Source organism: Cannabis sativa, chromosome 2, assembly GCF_029168945.1.
Source record: "Cannabis sativa cultivar Pink pepper isolate KNU-18-1 chromosome 2, ASM2916894v1, whole genome shotgun sequence".
NCBI lineage: Eukaryota > Viridiplantae > Streptophyta > Magnoliopsida > Rosales > Cannabaceae > Cannabis > Cannabis sativa.
In genome coordinates this window covers 90,178,341-90,190,054 of record NC_083602.1, presented here as the reverse complement: position 1 = coordinate 90,190,054, position 11,714 = coordinate 90,178,341, and the positions used below count along the sequence as shown (strand labels likewise).

Below are 11,714 nucleotides of genomic sequence, written 5' to 3'. Positions count from 1 at the left end.
TTTTATTTTAATTTTAATTAAAAATAAAAAGATAAATATACCCTTCAAACATCTATAAACAAAAAATAATTACATGTTCTAACACTGACAATTTTATCAAATTAAAGTATTATGATTACTTTTCCTAGTTATATGTAAAAAAAAAAATATGATTTTATTTTTCTTTCGGGATAGTTTAGTAAACAACATATACAATATTATTTTCTATTTTAAATCGATTTATTTCTTTCATTGATTATTCTGATTCCAGTTATAGTTTAGTAAATATGTCATTAATGTATTTACTTACACGTAATCAGAATGACTAAGAACTAGATTAACCATCCTTCGGATTCACCCTTACTCAGATTGATGAATTAGAATAAAAAAAAATATTATTATTTTTTATATGAAATTGCAACTTCATTAAATTAACATTCCAAATACAAAATAGTCTGAATAAGCAGTATTTGCATAAATTAAAAATTAGAATAAACCGTATTCTCATTAATGTGTTTACATTATTTTGGAATCAGAATATATTATTTTAAATTACAAAAATACCCTAATAAATTTTTATATTATAATATAGAACTTTTATAAAAAAAATAAGAGTAAATATGACAATTCATAATTTAAAAAGAATGGGAGTGGCAATCCTATGAGTTTGGTGAAATTACCACACCTATTTTTCAATCCGAAATTGCTACAGGACCCATATATTTTATTCTCATTGCTTAAAAAAATTAGAAAAATAAACAAGTTAATCAAATCCATTTTGTTCCCATTCCCTAATCCCATAAAGTAGAATATCAACTAATGGAAAATTAGATTCAACAAAGGTTTTTAGTATAGCTAAGAATTGGACTGAAATATAATCCTTTAGGATATTTGGAGGAATTCCTAACACTACTATAGTTGTATTGTGACAGTCAGTAGTCCCGTGATCCGTAAGGGGAAATACCGGGTAAGCTGTGCAATCCCACACCGCCTGGGGAAGGTCAAGTGGGATGATTCTGAGACTGTGTAGGTATGGGACTACACAGTTGAAGAGGGCTTAAATGGATTGATTGGTACTACCTATGTCAACAAGGTGCATCTTGTTTTTCGGTAGCCTATCACGAAAGAACTCCACAGTTAAGCGTGCTTGGCCTGGAGTAATTTAAGGATGGGTGACCTCCTGGGAAGTTTTCCCAGGAAGTGTGCGAGTGAGGACAAAGCACGCTGGAAACACTCGTGTTGGTTTGTAGGGCCAGTCATCGATCCAGGAAGCAGCCAGAGTGGCGTACTCGTGTATAAGAGCCATTCATTCCGTGGGTGTAAGGGCCCAATGGAGGCTTGAAGCGGGGACGTTACAAATGGTATCAGAGCCTTGACCCAGCCGGAAGTGTGGTCGACGAGGACGTCGGACCCCGTAAGGGGGGGTGATTGTGACAGTCAGTAGTCCCGTGATCCGTAAGGGGAAATACCGGGTAAGCTGTGCAATCCCACACCTCCTGGGGAAGGTCAAGTGGGATGATTCTGAGACTGTGTAGGTATGGGACTACACAGTTGAAGAGGGCTTAAATGGATTGATTGGTACTACCTATGTCAACAAGGTGCATCTTGTTTTTCGGTAGCCTATCACGAAAGAACTCCACAGTTAAGCGTGCTTGGCCTGGAGTAATTTAAGGATGGGTGACCTCCTGGGAAGTTTTCCCAGGAAGTGTGCGAGTGAGGACAAAGCACGCTGGAAACACTCGTGTTGGTTTGTAGGGCCAGTCATCGATCCAGGAAGCAGCCAGAGTGGCGTACTCGTGTATAAGAGCCATTCATTCCGTGGGTGTAAGGGCCCAATGGAGGCTTGAAGCGGGGACGTTACATGTATAATATTCAAGTTCGGCTTGTTCGACATTTTTGACACGACATGAAACCGACACAAACCCAAGAGACTCGAACAGATACGAAAAAATATGGCTTGAGCTTAACACAAAATGAAAACATATAAGCTGGACTACTGGAGCACACAACACAAAAAATATGTGTTCTGTTGTTTTTATTTAGGCCCCCCTTAATGCGTATTATTTCAAATTTCGCATCTAGAATCCTAACACTCATCCTAAACCTTAAGGCCAACCTACCATGTCTCTAAACTCTAGCCTACCCTAAACACTAACCTAATATCTTAACTCTAAACACTTATACCTAACACCCTAAGTTCCAAACCTCAAGCTTAAAGTGAACCTCATCACAAAAATTAAAACTGTAAGATATGGTTACAAGTTACCTGCCAAAGTTAGTTAACACTAACTTGAAATGTGGTTGTTAGCTATAAGTTAGCTTGGGTCGGGGTTAGTTATTTCTGTTAGAGGCTTGGATCTTTGCTTAGCTATAAATACCATTCTATTATGTGTATTATGTAACATAATTCATTGTAATCCAATTCGGATATATATATATAGAGAGAGAGAGTAAGTTAGAGAGTGTTCATACGAGGAAAGTTTTCGCGTAACTCACTTGTGTTCTTGGTTCATTCAAGATTTTGTAATCCTTGAAACTTAGTTTGATTAATGAAGGGGATTAGGTGTGTAAGTCGGTCAATTTTGTCGTTATAGCATATTTTTACCTGCTTAATATAAATATCGAGTTACAAATATTCAATTGTAACCTGTCCAATTAAAAATTAGACAATAATTTCGTCAATTTGGTTGGATTAACTTGTTTTAACTAATCTTCACTTTTTTTTATATAATCATTACGGTTAGTTTTTAGTATTCAAATATTAGATTTTTTAAAAAATAAAAATATATTATTTATGTTTTAAGTTAAAAAATATTATAGCTTAAATTAGTGTTCTTAAAAAGATTAACATAAGATAAATATAATGAAGTAAATATAAAATAATTAAACAAATATTCATCAAAAAATAATAATAAAAAAATTAATAATACAGTGTAGATTTTAAATTTTAATAAATATAATAAAAATTATTAACTATAAAGTCTAAATTTTAAGTTAAACACAATAAAATCTAAATTTCAAATATAAAATAGTTTAACAAATAAATATAATTTATTAAAAAATATATAAATTAATTTATTTATACTAATTAAACGGTTTAGAATAGTTTGTAAATGACTCTATATATTTATTGGGTGATTTAGATTTTTGTTGTAGAAATAAAAAAATCTTGGTATTATTGTTTTTTGATTTCTACACATATTTTCTCTAGTTTAATCTATGTTTTATTGTATTCTTCTCGAGCTGCTAATGATTCGATCACAACAAAAACCTTTTAAAAGTATGTTTCATAAAGATGTAATAGTAATGATATTTGCTCCTTTTAATAACAATTATGGACTCCATGATTTTTAATAAAGTTGGGTTCATAAAGTTTAGTTGGATAAACATACCTAATTTGTTGTCACTAATAAATCTTGTAGATATCTTAAATTTCTATATTTGTAGAAAAAAAATTTGAGGAAATTATACTCTATACTCTTTTTATATTGTTCTCTTTTATTTTTATCCTGTTTTTTAAAGTATATCATTTTTACCTCTTTTTTTAAACATTGTACTAATTTTGCTCTTATCACTTCAAGATACTCTCTATGTGATTCTTTTATGTCAGGATATGTTAGGTATAATGCATATAAAAGAGGTATGTTTCAATTAAATATAAAATTAGATGTAAATTTGATTAATTGATTAATAAAAGTGGTATTTCTCAACTTACCCCAAGAAATTTTTTAAATTTTTTTTATATATTTTATTTGTAATTTTACAGTCTAAATTTTTTAATTATAAAAATACATTTAAAAAATTTTTAAATTATAAAAATATACTTCGTTCAACAAAAAATTTAAAACAATGAAAAATTAACATCGAGATAACTATAAATCAACTATAAAATAATAAAAAATAATTAGAAAAATAACATCAGCTATAATATAACTATCCATAAAGTGTAAAACAACTAAAAAAATAATTTATTAATTATTTTACTAAAAATATATTTTTGTAAATAAAAAATTTAAAGAGTAAAAATAAAAATTAAAAATAACAAAATTAGTATCATAAGCAGTGGTTGCTCAATTGAAAATATACAAAAGAATCAATTTATTTAATTACATTTTAAAGTATTATAAATTATTTTGATTAATCAAATGATTTTTTTTTATCATTTTAGTGGAATGGTAACTATTCTTTCTACTACAAGATAAAAAAAATCAAATAATTTTTTTTTTGACTTTTCTTACACATTCTTATTTTTATCTTTCCATTTCTTTCAAATCCCAACCAAACTTACCCTTAAACTTATTTTTAAAATTTGTATGTGTAGAGTGACAATTTTTAAATTCGTGACGCTATTTATTTTAGGCACAAATTTAATTGTAACATCACTTTGCCAACTATGTCTACTAAATGCATTAATAATATAATTAATTATTGTGTCTCACATAGTTTAATCTAATAATAAGTCTAAAATAATTATTAATTATTCGTAAAATGTCACCCTACCACCACCCCGCTAAATATTTTTTTAATCTTTTATATTATATTTTGTAATTTTTAAAAAATTTATTAAATAGCCCCCATTAATTATTTTTTTACACTTTAACCCCCTCACATTGATTTTGTCCCTACACTACACCACACACTCCTATTTAATTTTAGAGAAATGCTAAAGAGTACTAGTGATGCCTAGCACTTTTCTATGTGTCAATATCGCTATTGATCGAACTAAGTATCAGGTCCCTTATAATTTAATATAATAGCTTTTAGAGAATATCGCCAGCCAATCGTAATGCGACATGTTGAGAAGGTGCTAGACACCACTGTGCTCAATAGCAATGCTCTTAATTTTAAATAAGAGTAAACATTCCATCATTAGATAACTACGTGGCATCAGCTGATTGGACATACAGTTAGAACATAACTTTTCGTTTTTCCTTTTAGTTACAAAACAGTTAGAACATAACCTTTTTAATTTATATTATATAACCGAAAAAAATAGAGTTAAATGGTCGATTTCATTTCTCACGTGGCAACCACGTGATGCCACGTCATCAACAATGAAAACAAAAGTTAAAAAAGAGAAAGCGCACCTCTCTTGTTGACACGTGGCAGAATTGATTACGTGGCCAAATTTCTAAACCAAGAAACAGGGGGCATTTTCGTCTTTTACAAAAAGGAAAGATTTCATGTTAAAAACCCAACATTCTCTTTCTCTCTCTAACAACACAAACAAACACTCCTTTCTCTCTCTTAAAACTCTGAGAATTCATTTCATTCCGTACATTTGATCGGAGAAAAGGGCTCGGAAACTCTTCCGAGTACGAAACCCTACCTGAACAATCTCTGTAAGAATGCTTATCTTTCTTCTCTCTCATTCGTTTTCTTTTTCTTTTTTTTTTTTTTTTGCAATTTAAATCTCTAATTCTTTTGTTTGGAATTCTTTCCATTTCTGATTTCAGTTGATTCTTTTATTATCATCATTTGTTATATTAATGTAATGTTGTAATTTGTAATGCTTAATTATTATTATTTTTTTTGAATCTTTAGTCTCAGCTTATTTTTGTCACTGCCTGCGCTTTTTCAGATCACAATAACGGTTTTGATTGTTTGTTTGTTTGTTTGTTCAGTTATGTGATTAATTTGTCTTGTAATGTTGTCCTAAAATTTAGCATATATGTATGACTGGTATGAGAAATTCGTATGTATAAACAGGGGATATTGTTCGCATGATGACATTTAGAGTTTTTTTTTTGGTATGGAGTCTGGATGGCTGTGATTGATCAGACTGTTCTAACCAAAACACATTTTTTGTGCTTATTGAGTGGATTAGTAGTGTGAATTTTAATGTATATAATTTGTGATTTCTACATTGGACATTGATTGAGAGTGAAATAGGCTTTTTTGTTGTTTTGTTTCAGGTTTTTCATTCCAATTTTCAGTTGAGGGACAAAGGGAGATGAAGAATGCAATATTAACTTAATAATTTTCTCAAAGAATATATTTTAGTCTCATCTATTGGATTGATTCTCTAGGACCAGACAAATATGGCGAATTCGCACCGCAGGTATGAGTCAGTTTTATTCGAGTTATTGGGTTTGTTCTGTCATAAGCAGACACCATTATAGTATGCTAATATATATTTTGTTGTATTTTTCCTCTCTTTTGTATCAGTGGATTGATTAAAAGATCAAGTGATGGTGCAAGAGTTGTTATTGGTACTATCATGGGAGTTATCTTTGGATTTTTTATTGGCATGTCCTTTCCATCTGTTTCTCTAAATAAGGTAATTCATCTTCCATCAATTTGCATTTACATTAAACCGAAAAACTATATCTATTTGATTTGTCTTAAACTTCGCAGATTAACTTACCTTCGAGCCTTATATCATCTCTTGATGTAGCCATCACTGATATACATGGATCCAGCATAAGCAGAAGTTTTGAAGACAATGGACCAAGCAATGTTCCTAGGGTAATTATCATGCTATCTCTAAAATATAAAAGCTTTAGCGACGTTTCTTATTAATATTGCAAAAGATGTGAAACCATAAGGACTGCCGGACTAGTACCCACTACCCACAACATCTTTTACCCGTAATAGTATATTTGATTGGTATTGGAGGTGATAGTTTGTTCCATCATGCTCTTCATATCTAATAGCTGTGTATAAATTTATGATCCATCTAGCTTGCAATGTAATGACCAGGAATCGAGAAACTTCATTAGAATTCTTGTTTGTTTGTTATTTGAGTTTTTTGCTGTATCCTATCCCCTGTTTGTTATTGTTTTCACCTTAGCAATGAACTAGGCTGGTCCTTTATTCTGTTCACAAATATCCTTCTGGCAGAATTTTGACGAGGTTTCTCTTCTCTGATGTCATTTTTTTTGTATTGAACAACAATCCATTTATGAATTTAAAACACAACAATATTCCAGAGTTTTTGTTTGTTGCATGAATGCGTTGATAATGATGATTTATTAACACATTTTAGGTTTTTTGTTAGTCTTTTGTCTGTTTTTATAGAGAATACCTTAGCCTTCTATAAATGTAGTCTTATTTCAAGAAAATTCTCTTTCAATTTTACAATGCGATGGGAGTAGTAACTAATCGGTTGTTTGGTCAAAAATTATTACTGGACAGAACTCCAGTTGCTTGGTCAAAAATTCTGTCACTATAAAGTCTTAGTGTGAACATGAAATTTTTTAAAGAAGCAAGTTCATTTGTATAGTGACTTTTGGGCCTAATGTCCTCAGCTAGTAGAATGAGTGGGAAACTTGGAGAAGGGATAAAGAAAAGTTCACTATTTTGATGTTGTCATTTTCTTTATGTATGTGTGTGTAATCATTATTGCTTCCCAATGGTTTAAGAAATGAATTCAAATTGAATGATTGGCCAGTTCAAATTGTATATTTTACTTTCGTGAGAAAGTGTAGTTTTCTGCACTGATGGAATTAATTTGTTCTCTATATCTTTATAATTTATGGGTTTTCTTATTTGATAATGTTTCTGTAACTGCATTCCCACTCAGTAAATTAAATTGTGGTTTGTTACAGTACGGAAAATTTTTTATGTAACACTAACTTGGTTTTTTACTAAGTATCGGCATGAATAATGACAGTGACGAGCAATGGAATCAGTAGTGGGACCTACCGTACTCTTCATTTTAATAATGATTATTAGTTGCTAGCAGTAAGATGACGATTGGATCATGCTGTTTGCTCTATGCTTCTCAGTATGTGATATTGTTTGTTTGCTCCCAGATATATGTTCCAACGAATCCTCGTGGTGCTGAATTACTTCCTCCAGGGATTATTGTCTCAGAATCAGATTTTTATCTTCGAAGACTGTGGGGCGAACCTAGTGAGGTACGGTGTAAGCTATTTGTAGCAAGTAGTAGGGGTATTTCTTTTTATTACTGATCTGTCAATTAGGTTGGCCTGAAGCCTTTCTATCCTTATTCCGAAACGAAAGTTCATTCATTGAATTGCTCAAAGCTTCCCTTTTTTACTTTGTCAGTAACTTATTAGTCTGAACTCGGGTAACTTTTTGGCTAAAGACAGCTGAATGACTCTAATATGTTAAATACTTGTATAAACTATAAAATTTGTTTTTTGGTGGTGTTGACTTGAAATTATTTGCTTGGGGAAAAATCCAGCTTGATTGACAAGTTTAGAAGCAACTTTATCTAGTTCGTCTCATACAAGACGCAGTGATTATCTAAATAGTATTATATCAAATTGGTCTTTACTTAATTTTCCTGCAACAAACCCATCTGAGCTCATATATCAGGTCAATTTGAAAGTTGAAGGAGCAAATCCAGAGTGATGAGAATAGAGTACCTCTCTTAAAAAAAATTCCCGGAATAGATAATGTAACAAATAGGAAGACACTCCACAATTGAGGCATTTATAGAATATGCATTATAGTTAGCTCTCTGTACTATAATGTGAGCCTGACGGGAGCAAATTGAAATATGCAGGATCTTAAGAAAAAGCCAAAGTATTTGATGACGTTCACGGTCGGCCTTGACCAGAAAAACAATATTGATGCGGCAGCTAAAAAGGTTTTAACTTGGGTCATCCAGTCCTTGTATTATTTATATTATCCAGCTAAAACTGGGCTTCTCTAATTTTAATGATGCGTTGAGACCAACATATTGATATTGCTTCTTATTCTTGTCATAGCTCTCTGAGGATTTTCAGATTATGCTTTTTCACTATGATGACCGGGTTACTGAATGGGATGAATTTGAATGGTCAAAGGATGCAATTCATGTTAGTGTCAGAAAACAAACAAAATGGTAAGATTATATTGTTATTTTCTCCTCTTCATTTTCTCACCTGAATTAGTTCTTACAGTCTGCTGTTATTTTTCCCTTTTAAATGTGACACTTTCTACACGTGTTGCAGGTGGTATGCGAAAAGGTTTTTGCATCCTGATATTGTAGCAGCTTATGAATATATTTTTATATGGGATGAAGATCTGGGAGTAGAGAACTTTAACGGAGACAAGTAAGTTTCTGTTTGACCATTCAATTTTCTTCATTGGTTCCCTTTATTAAATAATAAGTTTCTGTTTGACCATTCATTTTTCTTCATTGGTTCCCTTTATTAAATAATTCTTCATAAATTCCAAGGTACATTGAGCTGGTTAAGAAACATGGTTTAGAGATTTCTCAACCTGGTCTTGAGCCCAACAATGGATTGACATGGGAGATGACAAAGAGGAGAGGAGAACAAGAAGTTCACAAGTGAGTAGTCTTCCCCTTTCCTCCCACATCAGTTTTCATGAAGTCACACTCAAAATTTTACATATCATCTGGTACTTCTCTTCAGTGCCTTGTATTTAAAAGTGATTCTTGATTTTTCTACATGTCAGGGATGCAGTAGAGAGACCAGGCTGGTGTGATAATCCTCGTCAGCCTCCTTGTGCAGCGTAATTTTCCTTCCTCTTTTCTTCTCCTTTATCTTTCGCAGTTTAGGCTTGCACATGTGTACATGATTTCAATACTATTCATTTGTTGTGATTTCTCACAGCACTAGCAATGAAATTGTGAGGAATATCAGTTAAGTAAAATCATGAGATTTTCTGAACTGATAAAGGGATTAATGTTTATCAGCTTTTTAACAGAGTCAGAGGAAATTTATAATCGTGTCAGATGAGATATTGGTCTGTACATTATTTTTAATATTTGATTTTCACTTGTGAAATGAATTAAAGCTCGTATGAAAATGTTTCTGTTTTATGGATTTGTATGATGTAAAGTTTAACAGTACCTTGTGAACATTCTTCAGGTTTGTGGAAATTATGGCTCCTGTCTTTTCTCGGAAAGCTTGGCGGTGTGTATGGCACATGATTCAGGTATGGTGTATTTTTTATGGCTAACAAACTTAAAAATCCATGCAACAAGAAATCTTCGAGTTCTTGTGAAATTTAAATTGGAAAGAGGAAGGGCAAAAAAAACGAGTGCCCTTCTCTTATTACTATGATTGGATTTTCTTGATACACAATATTCATTTGAGTGTTTACAAACCTTTCCTATCGTTGTCACACGTTAAATTTGATTGCAGAATGATTTGGTGCATGGATGGGGATTGGATTTTGCTCTCAGAAGATGTGTAGAGGTTAGAAGTTTTCTTCGTCTTCTCCTTTCAATTTTACTTTAATTAATGTTCTCGGTGGCTTGTCATGAGGGCAACTGACGACTTCAGATGCTCTTGAAATTTTAGCAAGAGGTTGGTCTTTTGTAATAGCTTTAGCTTACCCAGATCATTCAGGTTCACAACTGTCACCAACTTTTGCACTCCCAGTAATTTTCTTTCAAAAGAATATATACAATGTTTATTTTCTTCACAAAAGTTCAAGAATCACAATATTTATACAATGTTTTAAAAGCTTTTGACAAAAAGAAAGAGGGCAAATAAGCTTGTTACTGGCTAAATTTGTTTGTTTGTTTTGACTAATCAGCTCTTGGACTACCAACTGTTGATGTGAATGCTTTGGTTTATCCTTGAAGTTGAAGCAAAACTATATTAAGGTTCTTCCCTATTCTGATTTTCCTTTTTTCTTCATTGCCAGCCTGCATACGAAAAAATTGGCGTGGTTGATTCACAGTGGATTGTTCATCAAACAATACCTTCTCTTGGGAACCAGGCAAGTCATCATCAATATTTGCTACTTTTGTTATTTTCATGACATGTCTGCATGCACATGTGCATACAAAAAGAACTTAGTGAGTCGTTCTGGCTGCATCCTTATACCGAGATTATTTTTACTTGTTGAGTAAGCAGAAGATTTCACATAGTACAGTTATAGTTTTCTTGAGTGAAAAATTATCAGCCATAGTAGAACTCTCGTGCACATTCCCCAATGACTTGACATGAATGACGAACACAGCGTTATCTTCCGTTAAAACATAGGAAAAAATATTTCAAGTGGTTGAATCCCTTGGAATGACAAAGACAATCAACAAAATTGTTTATAGAAGTGATGGAAATGTTTCATATTATATTTAGCTATTATCTTTTAGAAACAATAATTTGGTTTCTAGAAGTTAGGTAGGGGTGTTGACACATTATTCTTATAATAACCATGGTTGAGATCTTGTCAATGCCATTGATTGATGATTCATTTTCCTTGCTTCATTTCACGTCAACTCATCACTTAATTTTTTTCCTCTTCATCTGTCATTTTCAGGGTAACTCTGAGGATGGTAAAGCTCCATGGGAAGGGGTATGTACAGTTTACATCTCTCCTAACAAAATGGCAATGAAAAATACTTTTCTTTTCTTCTTCTGATTCAGCTATTTGCTGCTTTGTATGCAGGTTAGAGCAAGGTGCAGAAACGAGTGGACCGAGTTTCAATCTCGTCTCAACAAGGCTGACGAAGAATACTTTGCCCATGTTGGGAAAGGGTAAAAATTTGAAGTTCCATCTCTCTAATTATTATCCCCTGTGTACAGGTTTCTTTTGACCTCAAGGGGTGTTTTATGATCCCAATTCAATTCAATTCATTTCTTTATTTATTCATTTCTTTCTTTAGCTCTTCCTCGCCTCGAGGTTTTAAGCTTGATTTTCACATAGGTGTATTTTACAGACATTATTGTATTTATTACATGTAGAAGAAAGTCTTACATTTACCACCCATAACCAGTTTGCATAAAGGCAAATAATCAATGAAGTGTTGGTATGGTGATGGCTTATAATACCAGACAGAAATAAGTGGTGTTTTTTCATTA

The 11,714-nt window shown here is 32.1% G+C and overlaps 1 protein-coding gene across 2 annotated transcripts; it reads left to right on the top strand.

Moving 5' to 3' along the window:
• The first annotated feature begins 5,172 nt into the window (after positions 1 to 5,172).
• On the top strand, positions 5,173 to 11,714 carry LOC115719683 (uncharacterized). Of its 2 annotated transcripts, none has more exons than XM_030648815.2 (15): positions 5,173 to 5,321; positions 5,895 to 6,040; positions 6,148 to 6,259; positions 6,337 to 6,447; positions 7,737 to 7,841; positions 8,456 to 8,539; positions 8,661 to 8,776; positions 8,886 to 8,987; positions 9,113 to 9,226; positions 9,355 to 9,411; positions 9,771 to 9,837; positions 10,047 to 10,100; positions 10,555 to 10,629; positions 11,173 to 11,208; positions 11,302 to 11,714. In XM_030648815.2, exons 2-15 carry the CDS (start codon positions 6,021 to 6,023, stop codon positions 11,392 to 11,394), a joined length of 1,146 nt encoding a protein of 381 aa, XP_030504675.1. In that variant the 5' UTR covers positions 5,173 to 5,321; positions 5,895 to 6,020; the 3' UTR covers positions 11,395 to 11,714. The 2 variants fall into 2 exon arrangements, with proteins under 2 accessions (XP_030504675.1, XP_030504676.1); XM_030648816.2 differs by having other exon boundaries at positions 5,177 to 5,321; positions 5,872 to 6,040.